At 34.4% G+C, this 21,185-nt stretch overlaps 1 protein-coding gene and 1 long non-coding RNA gene across 2 annotated transcripts in view; one reads left to right on the forward strand and one right to left on the reverse strand.

Moving 5' to 3' along the window:
* LOC149781775 (nucleolar complex protein 2 homolog) overlaps positions 1 to 21,185 on the reverse strand; it is a 291,740-nt gene that overhangs the window by 260,533 nt on the left and 10,022 nt on the right. The window contains exons 4-10 of the mRNA XM_089935927.1: positions 20,735 to 20,922; positions 18,307 to 18,432; positions 13,937 to 14,048; positions 13,577 to 13,749; positions 10,958 to 11,068; positions 3,615 to 3,728; positions 1,455 to 1,643 (exon numbers count right to left, since the gene is read on the reverse strand). Coding sequence (XP_089792053.1) covers positions 1,455 to 1,643; positions 3,615 to 3,728; positions 10,958 to 11,068; positions 13,577 to 13,749; positions 13,937 to 14,048; positions 18,307 to 18,432; positions 20,735 to 20,922 — 1,013 coding nt within the window. The remainder of the gene's footprint in view (positions 1 to 1,454; positions 1,644 to 3,614; positions 3,729 to 10,957; positions 11,069 to 13,576; positions 13,750 to 13,936; positions 14,049 to 18,306; positions 18,433 to 20,734; positions 20,923 to 21,185) is intronic.
* On the forward strand, positions 16,857 to 18,291 carry LOC149781778 (uncharacterized). Its single transcript, XR_016414782.1, has 2 exons — positions 16,857 to 17,050; positions 17,587 to 18,291. It is a non-coding gene; the product is annotated as an uncharacterized LOC149781778 (long non-coding RNA).

A 21,185-nucleotide genomic window follows, 5' to 3' on the forward strand; every position in this document is an offset into this window, starting at 1 on the left:
CATTTAAAGCCATTTCAATGTACAGAATACAAATTCTAACTCTGCTGACATGCAGTATGTTGCTACATGGAAACAACATAATCAGCATAAATTGTTTCCTTTCAAACCTTGCTTTCTAAAGAATTCTAGAGCAATATAAGTAAACATTTCCTATTACAGTATGAAATAAACAATAAATCCAAAGTATTAGAATCTTATCTTGTAACAAAAAAAGTTTAACCCTGAATTTAAGTGTGCCAATAAAATCTCAAACAAGATTTTTCAACCAACGTAAATTCCTTAAGATGATATGGTTTAAAAAATTCCATCATTTAAAGACATTTATAAAAGGATTGATTTAAATTTTGACAAAAGACCTTCAAAATAATATACTGTTATATAAACAAGGACATAATTTTCTGTAAAATCAAATTGTCTTCTTGTAGTTCAATAAACCAGTTCGAAAACCTGTACTGATACATGGGCTCTTATTGTTTCTTGATATATAATAAAAGGGATGACATTTTTCCATTGCATGAAACTTACCTTCATTTTTGAATATATGAATCACATTTTTGTTTTCCCATTTGTGAATGTTTGTGTAAAGTAATTGAATGAGTCGTTTGTTTAGAGCATGAAAGAGTTCACGCTGTATTTGTAGAGTATATACATATTTTTATTAATTCATTTCGTAAACTTCCATCTTTCATCACACTGTGTTGTCATTTAATCCAAGCATCCATTCAAGGTCAAATCCTGGTACAAATGCCCTCCAAACAAGAACTGTCCCCCTTGAAATACTTCAACAGTAAATAGAAACTAGGATTTTTTTCCACCTGGGAATATTTGGACTTAAACGAAAAAAATCTAGACCCTGTTTCACAAAAATACTTCTGACAGAAACTAAGTTATTTAATAAACTTGAAAAGTTTAAAATCCCTAAAGAAGAAATAACTTAATCAGTCATTACTGACACCAAAATCAAAGTCACTTTTCGAAGACTGAGATAAAATCATTTTACTACCTCTCAGAAATATAGTTTACTATAAGTGCCAATATCATTGAGTATTATGACTAATCCTATTCTGTTTGTTAATTGTAAAAATTCCCTCCCCCCAAAAATGATGAGCTTGTACAAGGTTGCATCCTGGTGCTTTGATTCATAAGCGCTAGGAAACATGACATCATGCAATATTCACATTGATTTCTAAAGCTGAACATTTGGAAGCATATTATGGCACTGTGGTGACTCCGCTGATAAAAAATTATACTTCTCATCCAAAGGGTCATGGATTCAATACCAACCCAGGTCAACTGCCTCAGTGTTTCCCTAGAAGGACAGGCAAGTCCAATATTCTAAATTAAATTTCAAATGTACAGGATAAAGAGAAATTGCATGTAAAAGTGATACAAAATACTTCTGAGTAGTATAGATCTATTTCAGGTGAAAGCAATTACATAATAAAAATACCAACCTTTTTTTTCAGTGTGATCGCATTTCGGAGGTGAATGGCAAGCTGTCTGATGTAGATGAAGGCATACTCATAAGTGAGACCAAAGTTAATGGCAAACAGTTCCACTAGAGTACGCTGCATAAAGTTGATCATGGGAAGAGTGTTCGGTGATGTGAACTTGCAGTTCTTCACATAAGCCATGTACATTTGCTGTAATTATTCAGAATAGACTCTTTAATTGAATTTGTTAATCTGACATGTGCTTTTATAAGACATAATGAGCCATACAATGCATGCAAAACCAAAACTGCTTCTGTGAATGTGGGAATGGATGACTGACTATGATAAAATGATTAAATTGTCACTTTCAAAACAAAAAAATAAAATAAGAGATAATAATAAGATAATTTTACTATTCTGGCAGAATAATCTATGATTAAATTCTCCAACATGGCTTCATGATAAATAATTATTACTCTTACAATATACATATGTTCACTGCAATTCTAGTTTTTGTTTAATTCATCATTTTACTACTCCACTTACTTCTTTTCTCAACATGACCCAACTTTGTTGTTGTTGTTGTAGGGTCTAACGCCATTTTTCAGCACAAGATAGGCTAAACATGGTAACCAGTATGGAGGAAGAACCCAGGAAAACTCCAGAAAGAACCACTGACACACAAGAAGCTACTGGAAAGCTATCTCACATACACACATTAGCTGAATCTGAGACCCGAACCCCCCCCCCCAAACAGAGGTGAGATTGTTGTTGTTGTTGTAAGGTTTAACACCATTTTTCGGCACATAATAGGCTATACATGGTGGCCAGTATTAATGGTGGAGGAAGAACCTTGAAAACCCCAAAAAAGAACCACCGACCCACGAGAAGCTCTTGGCAAGCTTTCTCACATACCCACATTAGCCAAATCCGTGACTCAAACCCATGCAGACAGAGGTGAGATAGCAATGATCCATAACAGTGAGTGTTTTAGACCACTTGGCCCCCCATACCCAACTTTCAGTCTTTATTTGTCTATACAAATTATCATCTAATTTACAGTTTCATAACTGAAGTCACTTTTCCCTTTAAATCTGAAAATTTACAGTCGGACTATTTCACCTGTTAGGTATGGTATTTAACTGTTCTAACTCTAATTGAAATTTGAATTACATTTCATTGTGTGGTTTGTATTTAAATTTTGTTTCTGAAAAATAAAATTCCCATTTAACGGTTGGACAACAGGTCTTAGAGGTTTAAAATTTCTATTGAATATTCATTAGGAGTCAGGCCACAAAAACTAGCCCACATTTTCGTAAAGCTTATTGACTTCAGTACATGCTGAAATATTACATTAGTCAAAATTTATATTGAGAAAACTAAAGATCAGTAGCTCTAAGCTAATCCCCAGAATAAGCTAATGGTTTTAAGCAGGTTAATCCCACAATAACCTTCTCGTTTTAAAACAGGTTAATCCCCACAATAAACTTAGCACTTTAAAACAGGTCACTTCCCACAAGAACTGTATGATTTTAAAACAGGTTAATCCCCACAATAAACTTATCATTTTTAAACAGGTCAGTTCCCACAAGAACTGTATGATTTTAAAACAGGTTAATCCCCACAATAAACTTATCACTTCAAAACAGGTCAGTTCCCACAAGAACTGTATGATTTTAAAACAGGTTAATCCCCACAATAAACTTATCACTTTAAAACAGGTCACTTCCCACAAGAACTGTATGATTTTAAAACAGGTTAATCCCCACAATAAACTTATCACTTTTAAACAGGTCAGTTCCCACAAGAACTGTATGATTTTAAACCAGGTTAAGTTCCACAATCGCCTCATGGTTTTATAACAGGTTTCTCTAATTAGTCATCATAATTTACAAATATGCATGCAGAATTTTATCAGGGACTGTACTAAAGTGTCAAACATTTTATTAAAGTGAGACCAGGTATGGATGAACATTACATTTGTTATCTGATTTGTATGCATGATGGTCATAATATATATTCAAATAAAAGATTAAGCTGTTGGGTTATTATGACTGGGATTTGTACAAACTAGCATTGTGAGCCTTTATCCATATATCCAAGGTCACTTTTATACAATTATCATTAACAGGTGTTTACAGTGGCAAGTGTTTATATTTGGTGATAAGATTCTACACCTACCTTGATACATGTTTCCAATAGCTCTTCTTGCTTCACATGAACAAGACGGTTTATACAGAGAAATGCCAGAACTCTTGAAGTCTCTTCTCCTGTGCTCCACACAACAATTACTTTCTGGAAATTGGAAATAACAAGAATAAAGAGGATCTCAAATACATTCCCACTTTTTTACATTTAGTTTGAAAAAAGCACAACTGTAAAATTCTATTTATCACATTATCTGACATATTTTAACAAATTCTTTTGCCACTGTCTATTCATTTCAGCCAGTAAATGTGATGAGATTCTTCTAGTTTTAATTGTTTATTGTGATGTTATGATATGGCACTTACCTAGAATGATCATGATGTCATATTTGATTAATGAACAAACGGACAAACAGAAATGGTAAATACAGTGTGACCCTGCTATAACAGTGGTTGGCATCCATGGAAACCAAGTGTGTTATTAGACCGAACCAAATCAATTAGCTGAAGAAAATGATGCACGTACCAAAAATTGGCAGGGAAATGGGGTGTAACAAATGCAGGTGCAAAAATATGTGCTTTTGATTAAATGAAGACAAACTAGCACAACTTAGAGTTGTTTAATACAATCCATAATCCATTAAATACTGAACATGTGAAACATCCATGGATTCAAGTATAGATCACATTATAAAATTCAAGTATCAATCAAATCCTGTTAAAAAAAAAATGGCAGTCCTCATTTTGTCTGTATCTGATTGGTTCTAAACAATTCACTATGATACTGTCATCAGTAGTACATGGCTATAGCTGTTTACAAATACATGTACTTAAACTGGCCTAGATTTTGGACAGCTATCATCTTGCCAAGGTTGAGGCTATTTATAGGGAAAGGAAACAGTTTAACAAACATCTTTTTGAGATACAACCAACCTGAATGCCAGATAACTATAGGTTAAAATGATTGGAAATTTAATTTGCATTTATACCACTGTTGGTAGCAATTATAAGCAAAAACTTTTTTCCTGCATAAAGGAAAGGTTTAATTCACAATAAATGTGTTCCAGTCACATTGGAAAATGTAACAATAACAGTCCATCTGAGTCCCTTTTATAGCTTTTATTCAAGTTTGATGCTAACTTCCTTTGATGAAAGGTTCTCTATTTTTATTAAAAATTATAGTTGGCATTCTTTGATGAATTATTGAAGCCACAGTTAAAGGACATCTTAGGAGGACCAAATGAATACCCAAGTCTGATTTTTTTCATTTGCTTAGTATTTGTACAGAACAATAATGCTTCAAGGGTAATTAGTTTTCTTTAAAGGTTCAGCAAAACTATTTTGTGTGTGTGTGTGTGTGTGTGATTTGGATTTTTTTAACATAGCTTTAACAATTTGTCAGTCATATCGCTACGATGTCTGCAGTGTGACAGTTTATTGTGATGTCCAGCTCTGGGGCATTATGCCGCAGACATGTAGCATGATGTCCCACCCAGTCACATTATCCTGACACCAGGCTGACCAGTCCTAACACTAACCTCTTAATGCTGAGCACCAAGCAAGGCAGCTGTTAGTACCATTTTTGAAAGTCTTTGGCATGACTCGGCTGGGGATTGAACCCACGACCTCCCACATCCAGGGTGGACGCTCTAACCACAAGGCCACTGCAGCGGTGAGGGGGATATATTTAACAAAAAAGTTATTAGCCATCATTTGGGCCATTATAGTTGTTACTGTTTCTGTCTTCAGAGGTCGATTGATTGTAGCTAGTCCTGGTAGCATGACCATTTAAGTCTATAACAACATACAGTACTCAGGCCAGATGTCAGCATAAGCAGATTATGATATAACAATGCACTGTTAAAATGGTTTGTCAATATGAACAAAGAATTTGTTTATGTAAAAACTGCATTTTATATCAACTTTGTGGCTTCCTTTCATGGTTCCTCTGAATTTCTCCACTTCAAATCCAGTTTAACCAGCCAACTCAATAAAACCCAAGAAAGTAAATTTTTTTGCCAATAAGGAACAAAATCACAATTTGCAACATTGCAAAGTTCAGCACAAATTCCTGAATAAACAAATATGTTTTTAAGTAAGAAAAAATAAATTTATATGAATTTTCAGGAGACACCTCATGATTGTCTTTTATTAGAATTCATACACGATCTATTCCCCAAAACATTAATAAACTTTTTACATTATTTTTCATACTCATAAGAATGAAAAAAATTGTGTGCATGAGAAAAACATATGTATATGAAATTTCAGAAGCCACGCAAGGATTATGTTATAACCATATTCAAGTTATAATGGAGCAAGCTGAAGTAGGGTCATGCTGAATTATTTATCAATGTTAGCGCAAATAATATGGGCACAAGAATGCATGCCCATGTTATATGCACCTATTTTACATGTTCTATAAACGTCTTAGAAATCAGTGCAATTGTAGAGTTTGCTGAGTTATTTTATAGTATATTTTGGAAAACCTGTTGCTTTTAGTATACAATCATTTATTAGTTGAATCCAACTGCACACCACATAGATCAAGATCTGTCATAATATAATGAGCTGGCAGATCTGGATCTATATATATTTCTTGAGTAATCAGTTGAAAATGGCATAGACCATAAACTCCTGACACATTATGTGATGGCAGATCAACTTCTATGTTGTTTGCAGTTGGACTTTACATATAAGTGCGTATAGACTGTACTCACTTGTTTTGATATCTCTGACACATGTGAAATATTAAAAAATATGGAAGAAATGTATTAAACATAATACTAAGTACATTAGGTTAGGAATATTAGCCTGCTACCTCAAGATTCCAACCCTACTAAAAGGCAAAAATTATCTTATCCCGTCTACTGTAAAGGACAGTAACTCTTGCCCAGGTGTCGCCAGTTTTTGCTGAGCAAAGACGTTAACACAGATGCTCGCATGGCGAGGTGGTTGAGAGGGTTTTTTAGGTAATGTGATTAGGTAGGTATTCATTTACATTTTTAACAACTTGCCTTCTTCAAATACATTAACCAATCACATTATGTTTGGAGAATAAGTAAAAGGAGGAGGGGATGCTGAGCATCTAGTCTCTACCTTGGGTATCCTTCTGAAGATGAGTGACTGGATTCCCCCATATCAAAAGATAACCCATTCTCCTATTGATCCAAGCAACACAGCCCGAGATCCCTTGATCTGGGGGGATTTGTATATATGGCTTAGAAGATAAGCTGAGATCTTCTCACCAACCAAAATTTTCAATGGCGAATCCAGCAAAGCTAATGGGCTGTGTAGATTGGTCAAGTTGGGTCTGCGTGACCATCTGTGTTGCTGCCACCGGCCCTACCAGATCCAACAGTTGTCTCTCCAATGCTAAATCTATGAGGTACAAACTCAAGAAGGTTGACTCTGCATGCTTCAACAGCTTCTATTATATCAACAATCAAAACATTTTACTTGAAAATGAGGCTCGCACAAATAGCTCTAATCTCGTTAGCTGTAATCTTCATGATTAAGGGCTTAAGGGGTGATGCCTTGTTTTCCGGAATCGACACAGAGGAACTGACGTTTGCGCATGCCACAACTTGTCTGTGTGTCTCAAGTGGTACTTGAGGGCACATATGTGAAGCTACGCTAATCTGGTGAGATGTAAGAGTACAATAAGCATATGACCCAGTTCAGCCAGGAATAAAAGGCGTAAAGCGTGATAACCTGTGTTAGATTGCTAGAAACTTCAGAGCAATAAGCTACATGAGAAGAGACATTGCTCACGCCACAACTTCTCTCTGTGCGTCTCAAGTAGTGCTTGAGTGTGCAGAGAGGATCTTGCATGGCTGCCACTCGACTTGTCTATGGAAAAGAGAGGATGAAAGACAAATCGTTGGATACCTATGGACAGCAACTGATTCTTGGCAACTAGGTCTGGTTGTGTTAGGAGGAATGCCGAAGAATCCGAACTGAACAGAAGATAGTTCAGGTCAACTGAAAGGGCATGTAGCTCACTGACCCTGCATGTGAAAGCTGAAGCTATCAGGAGGCATGTTTTGTATGGTAGGAACTTTAGCGAAGCATGAACGAGAGGTTTGAACTTGCTTGAGTTGAGCCAAATTAGAACCCAAGACAAATTCCATTTTGGAAACAATGTTATGGATATTGGTTGCTAGAGATCAAAATTGTCTAACAGATCTGACAGATCTTTATCATGCACAATGTTACAACTGCCGTGATGTTGAAATGTGTCTTGCATGGCTGCTGTTCTCGACCTGGCTATGGAAGAAAATGAGCATGGACTCTGGTTGACTACCAATAGACATTAATGTGCTCTGAGCTACGAATCCTGATGGTACGAGAACCACCAAACCCTCTAATCTGAACTGAAGAGAAATCCAGTGAGTATAAAGGGAGATGAAACCCTCTCACCCTGCATGCTGAAGCTAAAGCTATCAGTAAACATGTTCTGTATGATATTGACTTTAGCAATGTGCTGGCTAGAAGTTCGAACGGGTTTTAATCTAGCCATGTAAAAAATCCAAAAACAACTGGATCCATTTGGAAACAAATAAGGGAGATTAGCCAAGGAGACCAATATTGTGTAAAATAGGTCGCCACACAAACATGTTGTCATGATTCCAGAATGTGTCAAATATCATAGGACAGTAGCCTGGGGTTCTTCAGCAGATTCCAATTGTCAGCAGGCCTGGATTGCCCCAATGACAAGAGAATGATCAAATTCTGGGTGTGATCAAGACTGCTTAATTAAGTGGACGTAAAATGGCGAATTAATGAGCTGTCAAGGCCCGCATTAATGAGCTGTCAAGGCCCGCATTAATGAGCTGTCAAGGCCCACATTAATGAACTGTCCAAGCATATTTAGTTCCTTCCTGACAATGACAAACATGGCGATCTTCGTGTACGTGCATGTCATGGGTGTAGTAAACATGCCTCGTGAAATGACACAAGATGAGAGAAAACAAAGCTTAGATTAGCAAATTCCTATGTGACTAAGTAGCTAATAGTATAAGTCACCAAACTCAGCAGCCCAAACTACATATTGACTCCGTATATCAGAAACAATGTATACATAACATAATAAACCAGGAGTCATGATGGACTTCCATGATTTGAAATTACAAATAGATCGATTAAATGATCTGCAGAAATAACACAAAAGACACAAACTAAAGCAGAATCTAGTAATGGGTTGAAATTACAAGGTCGCTAAAATGCTGCCATAACTAGCAGACCCATAAAACATGTCATATCATAAACGTAGGTCCTACTTTAAGCTGAAGAACAATGCATAGTAGGCTACCATACTCTGATACAAGAAACACACCTAAGTAGAAACTAGTAATATGTTGAAATTACTAGGTTGCTGATACAAAACACTGTCGTAAACACGTTATAGATGCTGCATAACAGAAACCATGTATGTATAACATAAACAAAACCGCAGTCATGGTAAACTTCCATGCTCTAAAGTGGCCTGTAGAATGTTTAATTGATATATGCTGAAATGATACAAAACGTATAATGTAAAGCAGAACTAGAAATATGCTTAAATTACTAGTCACTAAAAACACTAACAGATCTGTGAAGTTTCATATCAGAAACCTATGGCCCTGTTTAAAACTTCTGCTGCATGCTTGGCTAGTAATATTTCTATCAAAACAGCATGAAATGTGTATAAATTAAGTATAATTATCAAGCAGAACTACAGAATTTCACTATTAAGAGCTCTGTAGCAGATGGAGTAAGCAAATAAAGACAAATTTATGCTAAGGTAAACGATAGTGTGGTGGGACAGTGGTCCTACAAGACGAAGTCCTGACATGTGATAAATCTCTCAAAATATTGGCAAAAACTGTAACCTAAACAAGACAACATGCAGTAGATCGATAAATCTGCATTATAAATGCAGAATGAATGTTGGATGGGTCCATAGAAACACAAAAAAGGGCTGAATCATCAGAGGCTAATGCACTGCATGTGTCTCTGCACACAGCAAAGCAAAAAACTGGTGACACATGGTGGTATCAAGGGGAGGTAATGGGCCAGAGTTACTGTCCTTTATCTTAAAAGATACAGGATAAGAGGATTTTCATCTTTTAGTAGGGCTGGATTCATGAGGTAGTAGGCTAATATTTATAATGTAATGTGATTGGGAAACATATTCGAAGGAGTAAGCCTAAGGTATTCAAACACGTCGCTACTGAAAATGAAAGCAAGAATAATAAAGGATATGAGTATATGAAAATTAGATTTAAAACTTATTCAAATCAATTCTTCATTTTAAAAAAACTTTTAAAAAAAATTAAATTCTCATTCAAGTATGTTTCATTTTATCCTTGTTTCCTTAATTACAATGAACATGATTGTAAAATACTAAAACTACTGCTTGAAGCATAATGACAAATGAAACACTGTGTACATACATTAATTACAGCTGAGTACTGAAACTCGTACTTCACTGATTTTTAGAAAAGACACTGAATCAACATTGCATAACTCAATGCACAAATGCTAGTTGGGTCAATAATCCTTAAATAAAACAGGTCTAGAGTTCTCAAAGCCTTGAATAACTCGGCAAAAATCTTTCACACATTTTTCACTGGCTACATTGACAATGTTTTATGTGAAGTTCAGTGGTTGAAATTGGTTCCTATATGAGGCAGCCTCAAACAAAGGAGCGATTCCACTGATTTTCAATTTAGTTACCATCTTCACAGCTTCATGGGTTCTGAACATATTAAATGTAAACACTGCTTGCTAATTGCATTGAGTTCTTAATCTGTATGGATCAGTTACTGTATTAATCTATATGGATCAATTAATGTATCCAATTTATATGGATCAGTTAATGTATCCAATTTATATGGATCAATTAATGTATCCAATTTATATGGATCAATCATTGTGTTCAATCTATCTTGATTGCTTTTGTCGGTTTAATACCATTTTTCTGCACATGAATGACTGACTATACATGGGGGTCAATATATCTGATACAGGAAAATTTCAGAATAAAACCAGGGCAACTACAGGAAAGCTTTCTCACATACTTATACTCTGGACAAACCAGAGACTCAAACACACACATACAGGGATCTGCTGAGGCAAGCGTGCCTAGTAGTGCTATCAACAATCTGTATTCATTAAATACTACAAACCACTATGTTTTACAAGCAAGAAATATTTGCAAAGAAAGAAATACTAGAAAAATAAATTTGCAAAAACCCTTTGTTTATATTATCAAGTACATAGATATTACAAGTTGTATGTTGCCAGTAATCCACTGAAAAATGTTATCGTCACAAATTACATGCAATATTTTTTGAATTTTTGAAACTGAGGCTATGCTACGACTCAAAATACCTTCATCATAAGTTTGGTTAGCTTGGGAAAGCAAGCATAGTATCCCACCATCCCGTGGATGTGTTTCAGTATGACATTCACCATGCTTGCATCTGACAGGTGGGTCATCAACTAAAAAGGAAATTAAAAACAATATATGGTGGGATTCACTAAGCTGTATTAAAACACTAACCTAAAATATAAATCAATGAAAATTCCCCATCAATCTTTTTTTAAATGTATTTTTCTCAAATAAGTATGAATTGCTTTGTATGAAAACCTGATTGCAGATGAGCAGTGTTTCTGGTGTGCAGGTATCTAATTAAGCTGCAACACAACTGAATAATGGAAAAGTGCAGTTACAATCATATGTTTGTCAAAACAAGTTCCATATGGCTTGTTCATGCTAAGAGAGGCAATCATCTTGAAAAACCTTAGAAGTGCTTGTTACATAAACTACACCATTACTTCATTCAAAGTTGATTATTCAGTATAAACATCAAACAGAAGACAGAAATTAAAAATTTCTCTACCAATAAGACCATGACTAAATGTCAAAATTTAAAGCTATCATTATAAATAATTATTTTCAGCAAATGTGTTTTCTTTTAGCTAACAACAGACAGCAAATGCAAGTACATTTATATGTTAGGTTGATAAAGTTTTCTATACATGGCTAAGAGTCCTAAAACATTCAGTTTTGTTTAAGGCATTAAAGCATTACTTCAGACTCTAACTGATTCAAATTAGAATACTGTATATTTATTAGGCATAAAATATATCTGGTGATTTTGATTAAAACTCCTAAATCAAATGCATGGTATTTGATATCCAACATGTTTATCTTCAGCTGCATTGTTTTCCTATAGCCATATCAAATTATAAAAACATGTGTGGCACAAAGTAATTTTCTTGCTCTCCTGAATTTAAAAAAAAGAAGTAATAATGATCATTATGAAACTGAAAACCAACTTTTATTCAAGAGCACCTATCTTCATGATATACATTTTGCTTTAAATGCCAAAGTGTTCATGTTGATAAGACCATTCATTAGGCAGGACTGATAAGGTATCAAGATTGACACCATGAAACCATGGATATCAGAGCTGCACTATTTTCATTCAGGTCCTATTGCACATCGTAAGAATTCTTTCCATTAAAAAGACAAGTCAATACAAACATTCATTCAGGATGAGTAGTGATAATGAGATTTTCAAGCTGGTCACCACCTGGTTTCCATAGTTAAAGTCAGCCTAATCCAGTTTCATTTAGGACCAACCAGGCACCATAATAACTCTTTCAGTGAAAACCCAATGTTGATATGGCTATCTGTTCAGGAGTAGTGAAGAAAAAAGAAGATTTTCAGGATGACTACCACGGTGGCCATACTGGATGTGTGAGGGTCACCATTTTTATTTAGGACCAACTATACCTTGGAATGATAGTGTATGTAAAGATTCCTAGCAGTAATCACAGTAGTTCATGAGGAGTAGCAATAAAAACTTCTGCGAATAGACGCTGGACACAGGATCAAAAAGTGATGAAATGCCAATGCATCAGTTCTTCTGGTCTATGACCAGTAGAAGCAAAAATGAATACAATATCAATGAATGCCTAGATTTTTATAGCATTTCATTTAATGTCTGATTTGCTGCTTCAAAATTTTGAGATATATATGCATCTGGTGTGTGGTGTCTCTGTGTGTGTGTGTGTGATTTGGATTTTTAATGTAGCTTTAACAATTTTTCAGTCATATTGCTACAATGTCTGCAGTGTGACAGTTTATAGTGATGTCTAGCACTGGGGCATCATGCTGCAGACATGTAGCATGATGTCCCACCCTGTCACATTATCCCGACACCAGGCCAACCAGTCCTAACACTAACCTCTTAATGCTGAGCACCAAGCGAGGCAGCTGTTAGTACAATTTTTGTAAGTCTTTGGAATGACTCAGCCGGGGATCGAATCCACGACCTTCCGCGGTGGACGCTCTAACACTAGGCCACTGGAGTGGTGTATATATGCATCTGGAATGCATCCCCAGTAGAATGGGATTCTATACCAATATGTCGCAGTATCATATTAGCAAAATGGTAGACTACTGAGCAAATAGATGGATGGAAATACAATTTTCACTTTTCTGACCATCTGATACTGCATTTCACAGCACAACATAATTAGCACTGGAAATCTTTCTCTACAATGTGAAATGTCAGAAACAATTTCATGCATTTGAACCCAAGGACAGCAACTTTCCAATCTAATCAGAATCAAATTAAAATCAGATCTCCACAGTCCAACATGGCGAACTGAAGGATAACATTAAGAGATCATGCTCTACTGACCTTGTTGTTCACCAATCAAATCACAAATTTCTGAAAGTGACACGTGTCATTTGGAACATATCATTACTAACAACAGGCTACTAAAATAAGTGGACTGGGAATTCAAACGGTCACCAAAACATAAACTTTTATCAGTGTCTGTCAGATCTTCAAGTAGGACTGATTTTAATAAGATTAACCTAATGTGAGACTTGTTTTGTATTGATTTGCTTTTGATTCTTTTATATGAATAACCAGCTAGGAAATGTTATAATTTATAAATGAAGACATCATACAAATATAATAGACTGGTTACCTGCAGAATATTGGTCAAATAATTCTTGATATCAATGTGAACTTTCCTCCATTTCTTGTTTTTTGTTTTTGGAAGAACTGGCTTTTGAAGATCCTTTGTGGGAGGCAAGTCAAGCATCTTTTGCAAGGCAGGTGCTATTTCAATCAAGCATAGTCGAATAATGGCATTAAATGCTGAAAAACAGATACAATGACGTAAGCAGTTTATGTTAATATTTTGATTAAACTTTTCTTGTATAAAAACCAAAAAATAAAAACTGAAACTTTTCTAGTAACTATAATTTATTTTGTGGTGACAGTGAACCTGCAGTTCAATTTTGTTACCACACATGTCACCAAAATTCATTTAAATTAAATTTACCTTTGCTGCCTTCTACTCTGTACTTGGTTGTCCCTGCTTCACCAGCAACATGCTGTACGGCTGCTTTGAGAGCACTAGTGACCTCGTGAATCAGGTTTGGGGATATGCTGTCCTGTAAATGAAGACGTTTATATTAATCAACTCCAACTTTCCTTTTAAAACAGATAATGGCAAAATCTTTAAAAAATAAGGAGCACTACACTAATGGTGACTAATAATGTGTATTGCATTCTGAGACCAATAGTTGCATCTGCTGAACATTTCATTGCAGAACTTTAAATTAGCAGCAGTCCACTAGACTGAGACTAGCAGATTTCCTGTTGGACTAGTAACTTTCATAATGTTAATAGTCCGATGGGCTAGTAAGTTTTGGTTATCAACAGTCAGTGTTTGTTCATGGCATTCCCTAATAAAGACTTGACTTCACCTGATGTTCTGTAGACTCAAAGCAGTGGCCATTGTAAACACAGTCATAAAATATTAGCCTGAGAAGATGAAGTCAATTTCTGCCTCAGAAATGTGCATTTCTATAACATGAAGCCATCCAAATTTTTTCATTTCACTTAACAGCGCCAATTATGGCCCCATCATTAACAAATGAAGTTTGGTAATTGATCCTAATTAATCTGATAACAAATTAAATGAAAAATTACATGGTATCACTCTTTATTCACTCACCACAGTAACAAACTGCAAAGCAGTATACCACACAAAAGAACACGGCAAAAACTAGTCAAAGAAATTAGTCTGCATGTTTGTTTGTTTGAGGTTTTTATTGCTCGCTAGCCAAAACACTCCTACAGTCACAAATGGGAAACTCAACATTTTACATCTGCATCGAAATAATTATAAGAATTACATCAATTTATTATGATTACATTATTGACACATCCTTTCCATTCAACTACTTTTTCTATGATGATAAGAATAGTTTTTATATTTTTTCCCTTACAAGAATGGACAAATAACTGAATACACGTGGAAATATCCAAGCAGAATGCCGTACATTTGTTGGGAATTAAAATCTCAGAGTATGGGCATCTAAGATTTGAAAATGTTCTGCCTTATTATTAATTTCAACAATACATTTAGGTCCATTTAATAAGGAACAATTACCAAACTTATGCTGTTAATGATAAGAATGTAATTGGAGCTGTTAAATACAATGCACAAGTCAGATGGCTTCGTTTGATGGGAACACCTTTTCTAAGCTGAAACTAACATTATCTTCTGATGCTAATATTTTATAACAGTGCTTTGATCATGCAGAACATCTGCTTTAGTCAAATCTTTATTAGAGAGAGGCCATTTAATTGGGGGGAGGGCAAAGGCACGTTTTGAAATGTGTATCTTGCTCTGACTTTCTTATATAATGGACACTGTGCCATTCCTTTTCTAATTTAAATAATTTGCATCTGCTATACTGTAACATCTCGTATTTCAAAATGAGGCATAATTCCCTCATTATAAGACAGGAAAACAGTGGCATTTTATAGGTGTTCTGCCACCGGAAACAAAAGCAAAAGTTGAATGAAAATGACATAAAAGAGAGGAATAGTTCTTATGATAGGGATAAGTATAATTGAACATTTCATAAGACATGGACAAAAGACAGAAAATGGCTGAATTATGATGAGGATAAGAACATTATGCAGCGTGACTGGTGTATGGAATTCACAAAAAACAGAGAAAACATCCAGTTTTGTTGCGAGTTGTTCAAACTTTCAAATATAATTGGTAAACATACATGAAAACTGTGGGCAACACAAAAAGAGTTCAGGGAGAAAAGCAGATATGCAGATACAACCAGAAGAATCGACCGCTGGTAAGATCTTGGAAAGTTTAAATCGGAATGTGTTTGATTGGCTCATTGTTTAAAAATGTGCATGCTACTGTAAAGAACAGAAGACAATTCAGATTCTGTATGGATGTGTCAGCTGGATGAGACGAAAGGAGATAATGTTGGAGAGTCTTACAGGAATGATAAAATGGTTGTTACATTTACTCACTACATGGCTGAAAGTGAGAAGCAGAAATTTTTCAAAGGTGTGAATGAAGCAAGGTTCCTTGCAGTAGTGTGTGACAGTTGTACTGACAGTTCATTTCAGGAGGAGGAAATTGTATATTTAAGAATTTGCAAAGGAGGAGAGATTATATCATCATTCCAAGTAATTGATATTGAAGAGAAGGCAGATGCTGAACAGATCCTGAAGGTGAAGCACTGCACTGAATAATGCTGGAATCACTGATTGGCAGAAAAAGATTGGTGCATTTGGTGGTGACAGAACAAGTGTAATGATGGGCATAAATGGTGGATTTGTATCATAACCAGCGTTTCCCTTTACCCTCATTTGCACTTCAGAGACCCCCAATTTTTTTATTTGACCCCCAGTTTTGATAGCAAAGTTTGTTTTTTTTACTCTGCCTTGCACCCCTAGGGGATACACTAATCTAAACTGAAAAACATCCAACCAGCTTTACATGGTATTCACTGCTTTGCACACTGGCTTGAGTTGGCATATAAAGATGTAGTGACAAAAACTTCCCATTACACAAAGATGGGACTGTATTATTACTACCACAACAGTCCCCTCAACAGAAGTAATTTAAAGAGGTCATTTGTGCTTTAGATGTATCACAAGTGATGCCAAGCGGAGTTGGAATATATGCATAATAAATAATTTTACAGTTTGTCTCGCAGAATGTTTATTATAGTGATCTTTACATATTGTAATTGCAATTTTGTAATCAATAAATTACAACGCATCATTAGGTAAATACAATCATTTATGGTTTTAATACTCATGTCATTCCAGCTGTTCTAAGAATATAAATTGTCATAACACACTTTTATATTTGCATTACAACAGTCAAGTATGTTGTTCTTACCCCTGCATATTTTACAGGGATGGCCCTCGACTTAGCTTGGCAGTATTTCTATGCTGACAGGTGTAGACTTTGGTGAAGATGATTTGATCCAAAGGACCAGAAAGGAAGTGACAACATCCTTAATCTCATGTCATGAAAACAGATTTAGTGATGCTCATGATGGTGTTATAGATGCATGCAGGATAGCAGATTTCAAGATATGGACAGGTTCACTAGACAGTTCAGGTAATCTCTAATTACTGTTTTCATCAGACAGTTGATGTTTTGCCCATTTTCATATATTTATATATTTATTTATGTAGTAATTTAGTTCCAAAACAAAAAATGTGCAGATGTTGTCCAAATGTTACAGACATATTATTTCTTCAGCACTAAATTATTTTCTTAAAATGCAACTTTTTGGTTTAATACAGACTTTGGCAATGATGGCGTGGCAATTTTGGTGGAGCATTTCTGGCCAGTGCTTGTCAGTGCAGGTGTGGATGCTGGTGCAGTGATATTGGAAAGGGAGATATTAAAGAGTTTAGTCTACAGCAAATAGGTGTATATTCAAATATTTAAAAATAAATACAAGAAACATCACTGATGCCAGATTTAAAAATTCTTTATTTAGCATAGTATTGGGATTACAAAAGGTAACCATTTAAAGAAATAAAGTTTTTTAAAAACAATATAAACTTATTTAAGTACTGACATTACATTTTTCTTTATGTAAATTTATTCAGATTAATATTTTCTTAATGTATTCTGTTATCATGCAGTTACAAAGACATCTATGCTTTGACTTGGCCCACAGTTGTAAAATCATGTGCTGCTGACCGCAAGAATATTCTGGCATTGATTGACCTTATCCTGACAATCCCAGCCCACTCTGATGACCACAAGAATATTCTGGCATTGATTGACCTTATCCTGACAATCCCAGCCCACTCTGCTGATGATGAGAGGGGTTTCTCAAAAGAGTGACTGGAGATCATTTTTGCGACCTTGGGTTCTGTCCGAAATACTCTTTATAATGTTCCATACAAATGATATTCCAAAATATGATCCATTACCAGCAATACTTTTGTGGAATGTTTATGTTTATAGGAAGACAGGCAAGGAGATCAGAACAAACCCCATATGGACCCAGAGTGCAGGTGGAGGGCAAGAAAAGACACCTGGATCCAGAGTATCTTAAGAAACAAGAAATGTGAATTGACTGATTGATGATTTGAAGTGGGATTTATACTTCTGTACCTCTGCATTCAACATGATATGCTATTTATGAAATAAAATTGTCGTTAATCTCAATACAAGTGTGTGACATTGTTTTGTGGACAGGACTAGTAAATTGCTCGGTATACTAGTCCTTCTGGCTATAATGAAATTTGAGCTAAATTCAAGCCCTGCATTGGATGGTTTCTGAAACCCAAATTTTTTAATTCTCTTATATAAAGTAAAAAGCTCAGGGAAAAACAAAAAGAATATTGGCCAAATACCTTGAATCTCTGTGTCCAGTCTTTTATCATTGCTGTAGTAACAAGTCTGCGGCGTGACTTTCCCTTCTGCTTCTCTTTCCCTGCTCCTTTGTTACCTTCCTCTTCATCACTGCTTCCACTCATCACCTTTAGAAAATAAAACAAAAATCGGTTTGATGATATAAATATTATGATATGAATTCTTTTCTATGCATGATACCTGCATAACAAGCAAGTGACCATTGGTCATTTTATGGTTTCATTTCTTTAAGATTAGAAAGACTGATTTTTATGACTTATAAATATGCACAGCACTACAAATGTAGAAAAACTTGAATGATGTATGATTCAACCCATTATTTGCATATAAAACAAGACAATTACAAAGAACATTTTAAAACTTTTATTGAGATATCCAACATAATTCTGTAAAGCTTGAACTTCTACCCGTAAACAAGATTACATTTTAAAAAAATGTTTCTCAAGTATGATGCATGTAAACAGGGATCATGCACAGGAGCAATCTGGGCAAAATAGTAGCCCCTTGCACATTCAATGTTTGATCAAAATAACAGAAAAGTAAAGTTGACTTTACTTTGGCATGCACCCTTTCCCAACTATCTCCCTATCTTAACCCATTAATATTCAGTGAACCTTGCATAATTTGTAGTAATAAAACTCAAATTTATAAGTGTAAAATTACCAAGAAGAAAATGCTTTGAAATCAACATTCATGCTAATTTAGTAGTTTATGGTACCATCAGATATGTACCAAGTTCCAACTGTATCACAAACCATATAAATGTGAACTTTAAAAGTAAGTGAATCAAGGTTTTATAAACAAAAAAATAAAATACTGCATTCTTAAAGTTTCAAAATTAAAGACTAAGAACGGAATAACTAAACAATGTAATATTTTGCCTGAAAACATAGTGGGATGGGATGATAGGCTATGAACCAGCATTAGTCAACTATTTTTGAGAACAGTTACCTACTTCCAAGGTTACCACCAACTGCTATTAATAAAGTTGTTTTGCAGTAGTCTGTCAGATTCAAGATAGAGAGTTTTATTATTTCATAAATGAGTACATTATTACTAATTAAGATTCTGAAATAAAAACACACCAGCTGTTTTGCCATTACAAAATGTTACCTCTGATGCACTAATCTATGTTTTCTTATCACTCCACCCTCTGTAGTGAGAACATAGCAGTCATTTTGACCAAAAGTTTTAAGTCAAGTGCGACATCTAGATAAAACACTAAATTTCCAACAACTAAATATACAATTTATTTATGTGCTGATAAAACTAATGTCCTTGGAATTAACTATATATTATATTTATTTATGTAGATGCTGAAAATGAAATAATTATCTTCAGTTGTTTTGTCCTTTTTTAATCTATATATTACAAACATATTTCCCTTCAAAACGTGTGCAGTTATTGAGCTGTAGCTTTTGGTAAACCATGCAACCAATATCTTACATACTGCTTATCTTTCACATTGCAATTAACATATGTCATATTGCTATTATTCACACCGTAATTAATATATTTCATATTGCTTAACTTTTACATTGTAATTAACATCTTACATATTGCTTTATTCACACTGTCATTAATGTTTGTAATTAATAAATATATTACATATTGCTTTTATTCACATTGTATTTAAAGTTACATATTGCTTTTATTCATACTGTAATTAATGTTACATATTGTTTTTATTCACATTGTAATTAATGTTACATATTGCTTTTATTCACACTGTCATTAATGTTACATATTGCTTTTATTCACACTGTAATTAATGTTACATATTGCTTTTATTCACACTGTCATTAATGTTACATATTGCTTTTATTCACATTGTAATTAATATATTACATATTGCTTTTATTCACACTGTAATTAATGTTACATATTGCTTTTATTCACACTGTAATTAATGTTACATATTGCTTTTATTCACACTGTCATTAATGTTACATATTGCTTTTATTCACATTGTAATTAATATATTACAAATTGCTTTTATTTACACTGTAATTAATGTTACATATTGCTTTTATTCACACTGTAATTAATGTTACATATTGCTTTTATTCACACTGTCATTAATGTTACATATTGCTTTTATTCCCATTGTAATTAATATATTACATATTGCTTTTATTCACTGTAATTAATGTTACATATTGCTTTTATTCCCATTGTAATTAATATATTATATATTGCTTTTATTCCGTCTGTAATTAATATTACATACTGCTTTGCTTTCACATTGTAAGGATTTAAAATTCTGTGTCCAATCTGTTTGAAAAGTTAATTCATGTACAATACTACAGTACTTTCAATCTAAAAATAAAATATTTCAACAAACACAAGACTGCAATTGATTAAAGCATCCTTCTACTACTAAATGTGAAATAAAGAGCTCATGGCCACCTCCAGCTCAGCAGGACGTTGATGAATATTCTCATCTTCATCATCAGAATCTGAATCAGACATATCAAAGTCAACGTCATCATCTTCCTCCTTATTCTTGGAATTTTTGTCCTTTTCATCTTCCCCACCATCTGACCCTTCATCTTCTCCATCTGATTCTGAAATCACTTCATCCTCTACATCTCCATCTGCAGTAAGAATTTTGTTATAAATTACTCCTTATTAAAAATCCTTCATCTAAGAATTTTTTATATACATCCCAAACCAAAGAAAGGACAAGTTCATTAAACTCAAGATAACTCTATAAATGTCACGCAATTAGCTCTGAAGAGTTAATTCTCTTTGTCTAAATATGGGATGGCACATGATTTCAGGAAACTGTATGCTCATGGTTTTAGCTGACATGACATAGTGTAATTATTGGCTTGGATATTTTGAAAACTGGAGAAAA

The sequence above is a fragment of the Sinohyriopsis cumingii genome, chromosome 15 (genome assembly GCF_028554795.1).
Source record: "Sinohyriopsis cumingii isolate HCF-2022 chromosome 15, ASM2855479v2, whole genome shotgun sequence".
Lineage (NCBI taxonomy): Eukaryota > Metazoa > Mollusca > Bivalvia > Unionida > Unionidae > Sinohyriopsis > Sinohyriopsis cumingii.